Source organism: Aedes albopictus, chromosome 1, assembly GCF_035046485.1.
Source record: "Aedes albopictus strain Foshan chromosome 1, AalbF5, whole genome shotgun sequence".
Lineage (NCBI taxonomy): Eukaryota > Metazoa > Arthropoda > Insecta > Diptera > Culicidae > Aedes > Aedes albopictus.
The window spans coordinates 245,060,272-245,078,152 of NC_085136.1; the positions used below are offsets into that span (position 1 = coordinate 245,060,272).

General features: G+C 39.2%; 2 protein-coding genes across 5 annotated transcripts in view; one reads left to right on the top strand and one right to left on the bottom strand.

The window, feature by feature from the left end:
• LOC109411881 (dedicator of cytokinesis protein 3) overlaps nt 1-17,881 on the top strand; it is a 681,785-nt gene that overhangs the window by 595,560 nt on the left and 68,344 nt on the right. The gene's annotated exons all lie outside the window — the stretch shown is intronic.
• Nucleotides 2,120-3,901, bottom strand: LOC109411863 (pre-mRNA-splicing factor RBM22). Its single transcript, XM_019685482.3, has 3 exons — nt 3,600-3,901; nt 3,482-3,535; nt 2,120-3,389 (listed from the first exon to the last, which is right to left on the bottom strand). The coding sequence occupies exons 1-3, from the start codon at nt 3,651-3,653 to the stop codon at nt 2,199-2,201; spliced, it is 1,299 nt and encodes a 432-aa protein (XP_019541027.1). The 5' UTR covers nt 3,654-3,901; the 3' UTR covers nt 2,120-2,198.

The following is a 17,881-nucleotide window of genomic DNA, read 5'->3' on the forward strand; positions in this document are numbered from 1 at the left end:
CTCATTTCAAAAATTGTGGTAATTGGTTTAAATTTGACTTAGTTATAGCAGAAATGTGCCCAAAATAGAAGCCCTGCCGATATGGTTCTACTTTCCTAGTTGAAAACGTCCTTGAACTTCAATTGGAATTCACAGATTTGGTGATTGATTGCCTTCGTCCCAGGTGATTTGTCCCTAGGCTTGAACTGACTTGGGTATGCAGCTAAAATAGTCGTCCTTGTAGCCAACACGATTGTTGCACTGATCCAAGAAAGGACAATCCCAAACATAGTGCATTTGGCATCATTGCCAGCAAGTTGTACGAGGAATTTTACCTTCCGGCTTCAAAGACTGCTGTTGACCTGAGCTTCCCTTTATTTGCCTGAACTGCGTGCACTGATGATTTCGAACTTGATTGATGCTCGATGATGTCATGTCATGTCATGTCCCCCTTTAAATTAGCGAGCCGTTGATAGATGGGATTTTCTTGTGTCTCGCTTTCGATCCGGGAAAGTAGTCTGCCTTGGATGTCGCTATAGCTATGACCTTCGAGACCATAAACGCTAACTTTAAGGAGAGGAAGCATCCATCGGATTGGTATGACAGTGGTCGAAGACACTGATTGAAAATCAGCGCAAGATGAATGTAGAACTGGAAGCTCAGCTGCTTCAGCTCCTAGTTTAAGATGTTATCGAAACCTGGGGCCTTCATGTTCTTGATGGAAGTTTTGGTATAGGTCGCTAGTTCGTCAGCGGTGATCTCCAACTCCTTTATGAAGTAGCGTATTTGCATGATTATTTACAGCTTCTTCATGCGGACTAGCTACATATATATATGCTCCGATATTGTGAGAGCTGACGAAGTGCCCACCTATCTCATCAGCCTTCTCTGCAGGAGTTATCAAGCGATTCGTCGAGCCATTGTTGTCTAGCGAAACCAATGTCGGAATGGACATGGGCTTAGTTTTCAAAACTTTGGTCATCTTGCAGAATGGCTTTGCATAGTCTGGGAGAGAGCGAATCTTATTTGAGAAAACGTTATTTTTGAGGTTCTCTATTCTGGCTGGGATGATTTTTGTCAAGCGATTGACATGAGTTTTCAAGGCAGACAGACCAGTACGGTGCCTGTGAGCGGTGTTACGTAAGCAGGTCATAATTTTGGTGGCTTTGGTGAGTCTATCAATAGTAAGGGTATTGCTTGGGCCAGTGGTATCCCAAGTAACATTTTAAGTCAAATAGACTAGAAGAAGCCATTAGAACCATCATAAAACCAAAATAGAAGATTTTTTTTTTATGGTAATCAAAATGATACTTGGGATGTGCTTTCCTCTTGTCTGAGAGAGGGCCTCTTCGATGCTTCGTAGCTGTAGATCGATGTCTTCAGGCGTGACCAGGGGACCTTCAAAATCGACGTGTTCGTCAACGCACTGCTGGAAGCGCTTCCAGTTGGCATGGTGGTAGTTGCGCCGAGAGATCGAGTGCCGATTTACCGTTGGTTCAACTTCGGCCACCACCGGGGGTGGTCCGAGCTGAGATCGTTTTGGGTAACCGGCTGGTGGATGTTGGTGAGCTGCAGGGCAAGGATGTTGCCGTTTTGGTTCCGTTGCGAGTTCCTCCAGGCTTCTCGCATTCAGGCCACCGGCGATGACAAACTTACCCCGCACCGAGTTAGCTTGCCGATATCTTCCTTCAGGGCCGCTGCTGGTCCATCGTTGACGTTTGCTTGCTTCGGGCAATAGACCGCAATGATGATAATTGGGCCGAGGGTAGTTTCAACCGGTGCAGATTGCTTTGCTTATATAGTCGAGCAAAGGCGGCTGCGATGGTTAATTCGTGTTTAGGGCATTTATCGATTGATGTGTATATCCTTTGATTGCTTTGATCCAACAATAGCAGTTTCTCCAGTGTCGTTGTGCATGTTGTAGCAATGTGGTTGCTACTCCAACACCAAGATCAGGTGGTAAAATATTGAATAGGGACTTTAATATTTTTTTGATTCCACCTATTGAAAGCTGCACAATTACTTGCCATCTCGCCCTAGTGTTATATATACCAAACAGCGATTCAAAAATTTCGAATTCTGTTGAATATTTTAATACCTAATTCGTAGGAAATTTCTTTTTAATGAACGTGCAGCATGGTTTCAGTATCTTTAACTCTTTTATTGATATATCATACTGCTCCCACTCAATCCTCTTCAATCACACCACCCCACTCACCTCACTTTTTCAACGCCCCTAACCGCGCCGGATCCTGACTGGGGTAGTGCATCTGGCCCGGATTGGGTAACGTCGACGGTACCATGACTTGCTGCTGTTGCGAGTGAGCCGCGGCCACGGCAGCTGCTGCCGCCGCCGGTCCCGTCGTTCCCGATCCGGACGGTTGCGCCTGGTACATGCTCGGAGCACCAGGAATGAGACCCGGCGGCAACTGATGGATTTTCATACCGGCTGGAAGGACGGCCATTTCCGATGCTTGAAGATTGAAATAGTCGTTCGGGTTGGGAGGCATCGGGAGCTGACCGGGCAGTCCAGGAACCGGGTCGAATATCCGATTGGTGCGAGGAACGGAACTTTGGGCGTATGCCGTGGATTTGGCCTGAGAGTGGGCCCACTTGATGGTGAGCTTCTTGCCACCGAGGACCAACTTGTTGAAGGTCTTTTCGGCGGCGAGTTCCGCGGCCGCGCGCTTCGTATACTGCACAAAAGCACACTGCTGCCGGGGAACCAACGACACGGATCGAATTTCTCCGTAATGGTAGAAGTTGTCACGGATGTCGACTTCGGTGAGGTGTTCACCGAGATTTCCTACGTAGAGGGTCGTAATTGTTTTGTCTTCCGGTGGTTCCAGCGTCGGAATTGATGCAGCCCGCTTCATCAACTTATCAGCAACCGGATCGTTCCGTCCGTAGTAACGATCCCGGATGTTTTGCTCCGACAGCGGATCATCCGGTTCCACGGGTTTGTCATGCCGGTAGGGACACTCTTCGCCTCTCTTGCACTCTCCCTTCACCCAGAACGAACAAATATGAGGCAGGTTCCGTTTGTAGTACGGCGCTGTCCGGGCCAACTTGGCCAACATATCGCTGGCGGCCAGCGATTTCCCCACGGTCCCAGCCGCCACAGTATTGTCTCCTCCCGCCTTCAGCTGGGCCTCGATCGTCTGAATGTAGTACTCCTTGTTCACATCGCTCTCGGGAATCTTATCCTGAATCTTTAGCGCCGCGTCGCGAACCTGCGTCGGAAGCCCATACTCCAGATCCAGCAGGCACGTCTGGCAGACGTTCTTCAGCTTACTGCAGGTTTGGCAGATTTCCGTCTTCTTGAAACGCATACGCGCCCCCGGACACCACCGAAAGATTGTGAACGGCCGGGTGCAGATTTTGCACTCCTTTCCGTAGCGTTCCTTGATCTGGAAAAATAGAAATGATGTCAGTTTTGAATCGGTGGAAGCAACGCAGTTCAGGCTCACGTTCGATTAATTAAATTACAATTTACACTTACCATTCGAACGTACGGATTGTCGCCCAGGCACGTTTGGCAAAGAACGGGGAATTCCTGTAAAAAAATTTCAACGGGTTATAACCGAACTCGTAATTGCGCAAAAATGATCAAAACTTACGGAATCTTCCCAGTTCTGACGATTGTACGTGTTGGTCGTCTTTGACATCGCCATCTTGGCTGCTGTTGGGTGTTTGGTTCGACGGGAACTTTTTTACTCGCACGTTTTCCACACTAAATCGATTGAATTTTCACTTGCACGGTTGCACTCCACATACAGCTTCCGGAGCACTATCAGATAAAGATAATTTCAACTAAATTCGCGACGATTTTCCGGAATTATTCGCATTTGTTTACTGCGAATCTGATTTCCCAGAGGCAACATTTATACGAACACGACGGGTAACATTTTCGCTTTTGACGTTTCTCTCTCTCCTCTCTTGTTTGCTGGGTAGGTACACGCTCGAAACATTCCACGCAGTCATTTATACCTACCTACTGGTATGCTCAATGGTATGCTCGCTTCGTTGATATGAAATTTTACAGCTTGCGTTCGCCTATAGGTGGAATATCATTATTTATTTTATTTTTGGAGCATGTTTGAAATCTAGAATGAAAATTATCATAATATGAGAGATCGAGATTACGAAAGCTTTGGTTGTGTAATTTTCAGAGTGTCCGAAAAGAGAAGAGAGCGGGTTGCGGGAGAGATGCAAAACAACCAACGATGACGTCATCATTCTGCGGCCCTTGTGGTGGAGTTTGATGATGTGAGACCCGAGTACAAAAAATACCTAAAATAAGATTCATTTGCTGCACTTTATTTAATTAAATGTACAGTTTTTTTCGTCCTACCGTCAAATGGGGTATAACTTGCAACACTTTTTGCATTTGAAGCAATATAGCGCATTAAGTTCAACACTGGACTATCGCACTAGTTTTCACAAGTGCGAAAATGCAAATAAAAGTGCGCGACTGCATCCAATCGACTTGGTGTCTTCAGAGCACTTATTCAGCATATATCGAAAAATGCAATCGCGCAGTTCTATTTACGTTTTCGCACTTATGAAGACTCAGTGCGCAGTCCAATGATGAACTAAACGCGGTATATCATGGACAATCTAAACATTTGAAACATACTGTAAAGCATCGTGTACACTAATTACCACGAGTAGAATACTATGCAGCACTTGATTTACCGAAATATGTTGCCACCTCATCCGGAGGTGCGAAATACATGCTCGTTGCAAGTTACCCTATCTGTGGGGTAACTTGCAACACGTGACATGCAGATAAGTCAGCTACCATTAAACTGCACTAATATTCTAGTACTTGGTCATATTATGAGTTTTTTTATGTAATGCATGAAAAATACATTGAAAAGATGTACTTGTACACTAACCAACTGAAATATGCTTTTTCATGAATAGTTATTACAAGCGAAAGTATATCATTTCAAAGCAGGTTTCACATCACCACACATCACTCCAATATAATAGTTATTGCAACGAGTTGCAAAAAGTTGATTTTTTCAGCACGAGTCGTACATTTAAATACGAAGAGTGCTGAAAAAAAAACGAGTTCCATACAACATTTTATGCAATTATTTTTTCATAATGTAATTCAATTGAGTTGCAAAATGTTCATAATGCAACTCAAATGATTTGCATTATGAACATTATACATTTTTTTTCATTATGCAGCTTATTTCAGTTGCATAATGAACCAGTTCGGAAAAATTGGCCATTATGATACCAAAATGATTTATATAATAGTTATTTATGTAACGAGTTGCAAAAAGTTGATTTTTTCAGCACGAGTCGTACATTTATCCGACGACCCGGATAAAAAATTACCATTCATTACATGGTAAATATTATTAACATATGACTGGTTTTATTGTTCACAATAAAACACATAGTAGATATATTGTTACTTTTTACAATAGAAATCACGCCCATATAGTTCGTACAATAAGTGAACATTAGCTTTATTAGTGAATAATTGATTCGATTGTTTTTCAATAGTTCTATAATAATTAAAAGTTACTATCAGAAAAAAATAATTTAAGTTGTTTTTTTCGAGGTTTTTTTATAGTGCCTGCAAAAGTGCCTGCAAAGTTCTCATGGACTTTTTATTAAAAAAGAGATTATTTCTCAATTACACTTGAAAACAATTCGTAACAAATAAATAACAATAAATATTATTGTTGCTTGGATCATGTTTGTATAATCAAATACAAAATCACTTGACATATTTTTTTTTATAGTTTTCGTTTTAAATTTAAGTACAGTAGATGTTTCGGTTATCGAATGTTATTCGCTAAAACTTCAACGACTGACAGACGTCAAGCCGTGTTGGCAGAGAAAGCTCACAATGAATAACTGAGGAAGTACTTATAGAAAACTAGCTGAACAGCAGGTTTTAGCCAAGTGAGGACGTTACGACAAAAAAAAAAGGATGAACAATGATTTTTCTAATGTTTTCCAATAAATATAACGAATCTAGTAAATAGTAAACTACCATTTATAACAATATACAATACAATTTGTTTAATGGGGTCAATTGAATCTACAGGGGATGGCCAAAATGTTTGGGATAGGCAACTTTTTTTCTCCCACAAAAAAAATCAACATGCTGTAACCACAGACAAACAGACGTAACACATTGAACGATTTTCATGGAAATCCATCACCCAGTTCACACTACCATCACCTGGTGGAAAAGTTGCACGAATCACTGTGTTGTGCAATATCGTCAACAGAAGGCGCTAGTGTGAAACGTCAAACGCATAGAAAAACGATGCGCGCGCCTCTGGTTGTGAAAGCTACAACTGTGAAAATTTAAAATGATCGTTAAAAGCGTGGTCGATGGAAATTTCGCAAGTGTTACGTCTGTTTGTCTGTGCTGTAACTTTTCATAGAGTGCATCAAAAAATCTTAAATTTTGAATGTTTGTCAACCTATTATATGTGCATCATTGGTACAAATTTGGGCTCGATTGATTAATTTTTCGCGAAGTTAGAACCGTTTGGGTAAAACACTATTATTTAGACAACTAATTTTTGAACTGTCATATCTCGGAAACCAGTGAACCGAATTGAATGAATTTTTTAACGTTTATCAACAATATATTGATACTCAATACGACGTTATAAAATGTAATATTTTCTCACGGCGAATTAAGTTATACCGGATTGAAATTTTTACCCATATAGGGGTAAATAAGTCAAATTTACAATACCACACAAAAATTACTAAATGTGTTCTTCCTTCAATCTAAATAGGCTCTAATATATCTGATTAGAGATAACTTGAGAACAGAAGTGGAAAATCTTTGGATATCAACGCTAAAATTTATCGACATTGATGGAAAAAAATCACATTTTTTCGAGAAAAATCCAAAAAGTGTCAATCCATGATAACTTTTTTCAACGTTTAAAAAGTACCTATGTTATAATAGTTCGTTAAGCATTTACATATTGTTAGTGTACGTTCAAAATTTCATTCAATTCGGTTCACTGGTTTCCGAGATATGACACCTCAAAAATGAGTTGTCTGAAAAATAGTGTTTTACGCGAACGGTTCTAACTTTGCGAAACATTAATCAATCGAGCCAAAATTTGTACCAATCATGCACACATAATAGGTGGACAAACAGTCAAAATTTGAGATTTTTTGATGCGCTCTATGAAAAGTTATAGCATGTTGAACTTTTTTGTGAGAGAAAAAAAAGTTGCCTATCCCAAACATTTTGGCCATCCCCTGTATGTTAAAATAAACATGCAATAATATTTGTTGTTGTGTAAACAGATTTCGCCTTTGAAAAACCAAAGAATTCATATTTCTCGGTAACATTTTTCTTCAGCATTTACAGATACTAATGGCCACATGAATTGTGAACGATTTATAGTATGGATCATACGACCTGAGGTCTGACTTGTGATATTTGGCAGTTATTTGAGAAGATTGATGATAGATCCTATCAACAGCTGCCAAGCAACACATACCAGACAGACATCAGAGTGTTTGACTCTTATCATAAAATGTGCATATCATTCTGGCGGCCGTTAGTGCTCGTTAATGCTGGATATAAATGTTAACGAGAAATATAAATTCTATGGACTTTCAAAAGCGAAAACTGATTACAAATAACAACAAATATTATTGTATTTTTATTGTAACAACGATTCATTTGACGCCATGCAATTAATTGTATTTGTATTGTAAGAACAATGAAAAAACATTAAGATATATTGTTTTCTTTTGAAAATTGCCCTAAAAATGACTAATAAAAACACAATACATTCTATTGTTTTTCGCGAAAAAGTGTATGAAAATTTTCTCAAAATTTTATGGTTAAGATACATAACGACCACCATTTTTTATTGTAAAAGTGCCATTTACCATTCGCCGAATGGTATAGAACAATAGGGGTGATGGTGAGTGTGCTGTGTAAATTACAATACGTTTAATGGTAAATATTTTTCGAAAAAATGGTGTAACCAGGCTTGGCATTGGTCATGAACTTCACAAGCATGCTACGGTTTGATTCGAATGATGCGTCGCTATTGAACGCGAAGTAAGCAACCGCAGATCACATAGGCAAAGTAAATATTCACGAGTTTGAAACCATGGGCAACCGTCATGATCTGTTTTATTACTTGACTTTCAATCAGACTGACCATCGGCCTTTCGACCGTCGTTGAAGAAGGCTCTAGAGGCAGTACCTTCCTGATTTGTTGAATTAAAATGGACTTATTCAAAGGTTTGTTCCTCGATATTTTTAACTAGCCAGTCTGCACATTTACACAAGTTATCTTGCTCTTTCCGATAAAGGACGAGTTTGGATGATTTCTCACTCCAGGGTTTACAAAATGTTTCCTGTGTTTTATATTTCATTAGCAGGATATGATAATCCAACTCACGAAGAGCCTAGTTGTACACAGATCCAGCTGGTACCGCCGACTCGGGATCTCCTAACAAGTTATCGTAGATGTCCTGAATGCATTCCTTGGATATCGTAAGAGGAGGGTGCGTTGAGTACCTCCGATACCATACGCTCTCTAGAGTTTCAGCGATGACCTAATAGTTTTGCATTCTTCACACCTGCACTGGTTCTGCGTTTTTCCAAACGATACCGTGCAATTAAAAGAATACTTTTACCGGATTCGAAATCAATAAATCCCTTGACGTTTCAATCAAATCTTGAATCAAATACAATGAATACAATCATGCACCAATTAAACAACGTTTCACCGATCTCGTCCTTTGACACCATTGTTGTGATAAATTTTACTTAGAATAATACCGGATAACAAACGCGAGACTATAAATTACAATCATAAAACTTACTAGTCCCATAATGGGATATGCTTATTACCGGGGCCGGGATCCGATCATCATTTTTTCAACACTATTTGAAGTGGAAGTTCTGGTAAAATATCATTTACTTTGCGACAATTAATTGAAAATGCACCCCCGTTTGGTTGTTTGATTGCTTCAGCATAGCTAATTAAAATTACTGTCCAAATAGGAAATGCAGATGGAGAAGGTGTCTCATATCGAAAAATGACCTGTGGTTTCGATTATTTGGGCTTAAGCCCGCTGAGCGGGTATCCAAACAAAGCGTAGCTCTCCCAAACAAAGCCCAACAAACGAAAATTCATCTATACTGGATTGTAAGCATACTGTGGCAACCCCTCACGACCATCAGTTCACTGTCAGTGAAGGTCATTGTTCCAAAAAAGTTCAGTCGTTTTCTCTATGGTAACTGAACGTCGTCGTCCAATGCATGTTCGCTACACAACAAGCTCTCGCGCAACGTACTTGATGAGTTTATGAGCCTATTGCGATTGCACGATACTGAAGACGCCAAACTGTCATTCGTTATTTGAATATGACCACTAACGGTGATCAATCCCAAGCCTGGTTGTAACAATAAAATTTATCGTATTTTTTTGATATTTTTTATCAGGGGAGGCTTGCCGAGTTGGATAAATACGAAGAGTGCTGAAAAAATCGAGTTTTGCAACGAGTTCCATTCAAAATTTTATGCAATGATTTTTTTCATAATGCAACTATTTTTAATTATGCAACTCATTTCAGTTGCATAATGAACCAGTTCGGAAAAAATAATCATTATGATACCAAAATGAATTGCATAAAACATAAATTATGATACTGAATTGCATAAAATATAAATTATGATGCTGAATTGCATAAAATATATATGGATCTCGTGACTCAGCATTAGATACAAAATGTTAACATTGCTTAAGGTTCAAGCATCCGTCATCATTTTTCAGTTTTTTCGCTGTAAATCAAAACAACGACCACAGAAATGAATTCACTGTATTCTATTCCTCATGTGGAACACAGTGAATCCATTTTCGTTGCAAAAATGTTTGACCTGAACGAAAAAACTGCTTTAAAATGTTTAATGATGACGATGACTTTAATAACAAATGGTTCAACGTTAACGTAATTTCTTGAAAATGTAGAGTGAGTTATCTTTAAGTAATTTTCAGTTTGAAGTGGTGTTTGGCTACTTCAGGTAAAATGACATGATTTGAACAACACCATTCAACTTTGTAAAAATCGTAGCCGTTAGTTTTGGCATTCAGCTGAAATAATTTGCTCCGTCTAGGTTCAGAATTGATATAGGCGATTGTTTTAGAACGTCCATAAATTGTATCAAACTTTTAATAAGGTAAAACATGAATAGAATTTCAAAATATGACAGTTCTTAACAATGTTTGAAGGTCTCATTCAAAAAATTGTAAAATTAAGTCGATTTTTGGAAATGAACGCGTTACGTAATTAGTAAATGATCCATTTCTATGAAAATGAGCAATTTTTGCGTAACGTAATTTATGGGCGCTCCCTTAGCACATAACATGGTAAATTATTTTTAACTATATGGTGCTCAGTTAAAACACTGACAAACAGACGTATCACTTGAAACAAAATGCGAATAAATCTCTAGAGGAATTTTTGGCGGAATTTCTGGAGGAATCTCTAGATGAATTCCTGGAAGAATTTTTAGAGAAATTCCTGCAGGAATTCCCAGAGAAATCCCTGGAAAAATTCCTAGAGGAATTTCTAAAGAAATAAGTGGATGAATCTCTTAAGGAATTCGTATAGAGGAATACCAGGAATAATTCCTGAAGAAATCGCAGATGGAATTCTTTGAGAAATCCTTAGAAGAGTTCCTGAAGAAACTCCATAAGGAGTCCCGGAAGCATTTCAAGAGGAATTCCTAAAAGAATCCCTAAACAGTCCCAAAAGGTAGTACTGGATTAACTAATGTTTTGTGGCTTCTCAGTCTTGACAACATCAAAACGCTGTTATTTTATTTTGTTCGACGTTTCGGTCCGTTTGGGACCTTCTTCAGGGACTCAATAGTTACAGTGTTCTCGTTCACTGTGGTTCGGCTGAACCTGTAACTGTCGCATGGATCGAGTTTTCCCGCACAATCGCAAATTTTCAAAGCAATGCTGATCGTTCTCGGGTTAAGTACTAAATTCCGGAGTGCTCACTTTAGGTCGAGTTTTGTTTCCGATAGGGCATCCGATTTTGCTGCGATTGTGCGGAAAACTCGATCCATGCGACAGTTACAGGTTCTGCCGAACCACAGTGGACGAGAACACTGTAACTATTGAGTCCCTGAAGAAGGTCCCAAACGGACCAAAACGTCGGACAAAATAAAATACCAGCGTTTTGATTTTTTCAAGACTGAGCAGCCACAAAACATTGGTTCCCATCTTCAGTCGAACACACCAACGGTACTGGATTAATTCCTGAACGAGTTCCTTAAAGAATACAAGGAGGAATTCCTGAAGGAATCGTAAGAAGAGTTCCTGGGAGGCTCTTTGGAGGAATTTTTAAAATAAGTTGCTCCAGAAAGAAACACAGAAGGATTTCCCGAGTTATGCCCTGCAGAAATTCTTGGAGGAATCCATGGAGGAATCCCTGGAGAATATCCTAGAGGAGTGCCGGCAGGGATTACCGGAGGAATATCTAGAAACACTCCTGGAAGAGTCTGGAATAATTCCTGGAGCAATCTCTGAAGAAATTCCTTGAGAAATTTCTGGTGGAATCCCAGGAATAATTGAAATTGCAGGTGGAATCCTTGAAGAAATCCTGAAGGAATTCTAAGAAGAGTTCGTGGAGGAACTCTTTAAGGAATCCCTGTAGCAGTTTCTGAAGGAATCAATGCAGGAGTTCCTGAAGAAACCCCAGGAGGAATCCCGCAAGCAGTTCCTAGAGGCATTCCTAAGAAAATCCCTAAACAGTCCCTGGAGGAAGTGCTGGATTAATTTTTGGAGGTGTTCCTGAAATATTTCCAAGAGGAACTCCTGAAGGAATTCTAAAAAAGTGTTCCTGGGGGAATCCTTGGAGGAATATTTAAAATAATCCTTGGAGTTGGTCCTGAAAGAAACACAGAAGAAATTCTCGGGTTAATCTCTGGATGAATTTCTGAAGGAAAACCTGGAGGAATTCCTAAAGAAATGCCATGAGGAATTCCTTTGGAAATCTCAGGAAAGCTTTCTTAACATATTCCTGAAAAAGTTTCTGTAGGAAAAAAATATGAAGGAATCCATGTTTGCAATAATTTTGGACGAATCATTGTTGGAATCATTGGATGAACTCCAAAAAGAATGTTTGTACAATGTTGTAAGGAACTCCTGGATTAATGTTTAACTAATCTCAGGTAAAGTTGCCTGTAAGGGTTTCAGGATGATATTCCTGCTGAAATACTTCGAATTATTCCAAAATGAATTATTGGAGCAATCTCTAGTGGAATTCTTGAAGGAATATATGGAGTAATTCTTGGAGAAATCTCTGAAGGAACACTTGCAAAAATACCTGAAAGAATTTCTGTTTACATTCCTTTGGGGATCCCTGGAGGAACCGTCGAAAAAAGCACTGGAATAATCACTGCAGGTAATTCTATAGATATCCCAGGAAAAATTCCCGGTGGAATGTCTGGTGAAACCCATAGAGGAATTCCTGAAATGATCTCGGAGCAATCCATTATGCAATCACTGAAGGAAACTATGGTCCTTATCCTGGAGGAACTTGTCGATGCATCCTTACAGAAGTATTTGTAAAAATTTCTGAAGGAATCATGGAAGGAATTCTTGAAGCATTTCTTGGAACAAAGCCCGAAACAATCACTATCGGAACCCTGCAACATGCCCAAGGAGGAATTCATGAAGGAGAAACTCCTGGAGAAGTGCCTTGGGGAATTTCTGAAAAAAAATCACTAAAAGAGTTCCTGAATAAATACATAAAGGAATTTCTGAAGGTGTCGTTGTAAGACTTTGCAAAGAAAAACCAGGTATTTTGCTCGTACAATGACGTTTGTTTGAATTGAATACTAGGGAAAATTCGTGTAGCAGTAGCATATAACTGCATTCTATAGCAGCGTATGTATGGTTTTACAAAGTCCTTCTTTTTCTGTATCGCAACGGTCCCGCATATCTGGAAAATTGTGCATGCTGTTTTTGTATTTCATAAAATAAACTTCACAAAATTTAGCCATTCAACCAATCCCCTTTTGGAATGATTCTGCCATAGGTAATCCTTGCGCTGATGGTGGGTACACTTTCATCATCATCATCATCATCATCATCATCATCATCCAGTTAGCCTAGTGGTTAAGGCTATGGATCGCCAATCCGGAGACGGCGGGTTCGATTCCCGTTCCGGTCGGGAAAATTTTCTCGACGCCCTGGGCATAGTGTATCATTGTACTTGCCTCACAATATACAAATTCATGCAATGGCAAGCAAAGAAAAGCCTTTCAATTAATAACTGTGGAAGTGCTTAAAGAACACTAAGTTGAAGTGAGGCAAGCCAAGTCCCATTGGGGACGTCGAGCCATAAAGAAGAAGAAGATCATCATCATCACAAAATTTAGCCATTCAACCAAGCTTGTCATTTGATAAAATTTTATGATAAGATTAAAGTGGTTCTCTTGAAGAAATACTTGGCGAAATTTCCTGTGGTTCTCGAGTGAAAAAGGTTTGATAATTGTGGATAAAAACCTTAATCATTAGAATAGTTTATTTTTTAAGGTATTTTTTCTGGAACTCTGAGTTATTGATAATCTTTGAGTTGGCTCGATTAAACAAAAAATAAATCTGGCGACCAGGGGAGGGGGGCACGCCCATCTGCCCTCTTTGGCTACGCCCATGGCGTAAGGTTCGGGTTGTTTTTATCCCAAAAGCTGGCAAACGGAACAAAACAACTCCAAAAGCCTTCAGACCTATAAGATAAGCCTTTCTTGTGTTCTGTTAAAGACCATGGAGAAAATAGTGGATGACTTTGTAAAGTCTACCATGCCTCAAATCAAATTGCAATTTGCTTACCAAACAGGCAAATCTACCATAACAGCGCTACTGTCGCTAGCCAGTAAAATTGAGAAGTCAAGCCAAGGAAATAGCCGTGGTTGCTTTTCTAGATATTGAAGGAGCATTCGATAACGCATCCTACAGCTCAATGCGTTCAGCAATGGAAACAAGGGGCTTGGATAAATGCATTATTGAATGGATAATATCGATGCTTAGAGATCGAGAGATCTCTTCCGTTGGAGGTGCGCAACTATCAGTAAGATCTGTGTACCCTCAAATGGTGCCGAGAAGAGGGATTAAACGTAAACCCTTCAAAAACTGTAATTTTACCTTTTACTAGAAGGTTAAAAATAAATATTACGGAACCTGGATTCCGTGGATTTCAAATTCCGTTCTCGGGAGAAGTTACACATCATGGGGTAACTTTGGACAATTTTGTTTGACTGAATTGGAATTCACATTTTAACAATATATGTTTTAACCAAGGGTACGAATGCCCTTTGGGCCTGCAGCAAAGCCTTAGGAAAAACCTGGGGTCATGATTCACTGGATCTATGCTGCAATAGTCCGGCCTAAGATTACTTATGCTTCACTTGTTTAGTGGCCCAAAACAAATGAGGAAACTGTGAATATTACGCAACTCACTATAACAATCCGTTTCCGACATTCTTATCAAACTGCAGTAGAATCACTTGGCATGATACGGGACCTCGCAATACAGGCGACTGGCTTCGCCAAAGCTCCACTCATCAAATGAGGCAGCAACACACTCACTGTCTCGTCATGATGATTGCTGTCACCGATGCGTACTAGGGGAAGGACACGCAAGGGAAATATCACTAATCATTATTCACACTCCACAGTAACCTCTCAAAAGAAGCTAAGCAAGCTACAAAGACTTGCTTGTATATCTATGACAGGAGCAATGAAAAGCACTCCATCAGTTGCTTTGGATGCCCTTCTCAATTTACTGCCATTGCATCAATTTGTTAAACTTCAAGCGGCAAAAAGTGCTCTGCAGTTTATACGTTACAATAAAGTCCTAGACGGGGATCTTGTTGGACATTTGAGGAGCATCAAAGACTTCAAATTAAACATGGACATAAACACAGTAGAAGATGGGATCATAACGAAGACCAACTACGATGTTCCCTTCAAAGTGGTGAAACCAAGCCGCTATATTTGGGATGCTGGTGGGTTTACGTCCAGGTTCTATTGTATTTGATACTGATGGGTCCAAGATGGGAGAAAGTACTGGAGCTGGTGTTTATGGCCCTGGTATCAGTAAGGCTATACCAATGGGATGCAGTCCCACTGTATTTCATGCGGAAGTTCAAGCCATCCTAGAGTGTGACAACATTTGTCTGAAAAGAAATTATAGGTTTGCCAAGATCTGTATTTTTTTCGGACAGTCAGGCGGCTCTAAATGCGCTAAAAGCTTTCACTTTTGAATCAAAGCTAGTGTGGGAATGCATTATTTCTCTGAAACAATTGGTCTGTAGGAACGAGATAACTTCTTACTGGGTGTCCGGTCATTGTGGATGTCTGGGAAATGAAAACGCCGACAGGGTGCAGCATCAAGTTTGGTGGGCCCTGAACCTTTCTGTGGAGTTCCTGAGTGTGCTCTTCGGATGAAACTAAAAACTTGGGAAATGTTCACAATAGAATCTAATTGGAATGCCTCGGATACATCCAAGCAAACAAAAAGGTTCATAAAACCCAGTGCAGAAAAGCCACCCGAATAAAAAATACAGTAGAAAAACCAAATGTTGTATTGTAACAGTACTATTTAGAACCATATTGTTACAATAAACACCACTGTAAAAATAAAAAATACAAAAACAATAAGATGTAATGTAGACAACTGTATGGTGAATTGTAAATAAGATTTTTACAATATACTATACGGGTTGTTAAGTATCGTAACAATATAAAAAAATATTTTTCTCCATATATATTTTTTTACAAAACCATACATTTTATTGTAAATGAATTGTTTGAAATACTGATACGTGGGCTTTAAAATACCGTACATAGTATGGTACACGTATGGTTTCAAACAATAAAATGTACCGTAAATATATTGTTTTAAATTGTAATTTCACTACAGGTTATAAATTTAATCATGGTTTTGGAATGGTTCTCTTTTGTTATGTTGTATTGTTTTACATTAGATAAACCATATAATGTTATATTATCTCGTCATGTTCCTTCGATAATGGCAGTTCTAGCCAAACTAACCTAAACTCGTCTAAGTCTGAGTAGCCTCTGATTGCATTAACAGTTGAAGCTTAGGCTCCCATGTCCCACCAGCCAGATAACTGGGTTTTGCAAACTAAGCATTATTTGTGGCAACACTTTGAGCGGCATGATGGAACTATGCCTAGCGCGCTAAGTGTTATTAGACCACTAATGTAGTTGCATGAAGTGGGTGACGAGGTACATAAGTATCATTACAGCGTGCTTAACCGTTATTGCAATATTGAGGCTCCAGTTTGACTGAACTATGAAATATGTACATAACAACTCATGAGAAAACTGTCAAGTTCGATTCAACTATAAGTTAGGTTAAAAAGCGAAGACGAACTTATATCAGAAGTCTTTTCAGTGTCCAGTCCTTAGGTGTTAAAAATGTCAAAGATAAATCGCATTTAATTCGGTTGTTGTACAAGGCAATTTCACATGAGAGAAGAAGAGAAAGAATAGTGTTGAACTCATCCACTGATTTACGGTAATCTGGACTGCGTCTTTCCGGGTTGACCTACATTCGTATTCCTCTCATCGCACTCTACATACCTAGCCCACCATATCTCTTGGATATGCAGTCCTTAGGACACCTGGTTTACCACTTTATTTAAACATTTTATTGACTTTAAATAGATGTTTCAACTTATTCACTTTTTTCTCTTTCATTTCCTTTGCAACAAAAATGTCACGAACATCAACAAAACAAAGCACGGAAAAAATCATAAACTGAATAAATAATTAAAAATGCACGGAAAAAGATTGTTTCGGAATAGTGAATGGTTCAAACGTAAGAAAAACAGTATAATATATTGTTACATAAAGATCGGATGTAAATGTATAGTAGCTACCAATGTGCAAAACTTTTAGCGAACCATTCCATTACAATACACTATATTGTAGCTGGTACACTGTATGGTACAGGAATGGTTTTCACCAAATACCCTATGGTTAGTTTTTATCCGGGCAGGTCCATACTGAATCTATACAAAAGAGATCTCAGGGTAATTACTGGTCTGATGACTGTCCACTAGCCTGGTACACGGTTTATATGGGAAAATATAAAAAATGGAAAAACTTCAACTCCTGTATACTTTTCGAGTTCCATTTTGGTCCCATATCAAGTGTGCAAAATTTCAGATCGATCGAAGAAACTATATTTTAGCGCCTTAGTTTTTCATACGATTTACTATGGGGAAAATTTACTTCTTCAAAGAAAAATCGCTTGAGGTCACCCATTGATCATTAAAAATAAGTCGTTGAATGATTTCTGTAGATCACTTTACGAGGAATCAGACCTCCGAAGACCGCAAAGCGATGCGACATTCGTGGAAAAAGTTATTAAGCCTTACCCGATCGATAAAATGACGTGATTTTATTATTTATTGTTATTCCTTACATGTTAAACAGCGTTGGCATGCCATTCGGTTTTCAATCAATAACTTTTTCCACATGCCTTAGATCGCTTTGTGGTCTTCAGAGGGTTTGTTCCTCGTAAAATTTCCAACAGAAATCATTCATCGATATATTTTTAGAGGTTAAGGGGCAACCTGTGGCGATTTTTCTTTGAAAAAGTGATTTTCCCCATAGTAAATCGTATGAAAACTTAAAACGGCTGGCGCTAAAATATAGTTTTACCAATCGAGCTGAAATTTTGCACAGTTGATATGGGGCCAAAATGGTACTCAAAAAGTGTACAGGAGTGAAATGTCTTTTTGTGTCCCACGCTACTGTCCACTGCCCGAGTAAATATCATCTAAGTAAGATTGGGAAACGAAACTGTCGAGCATTTACTCTGC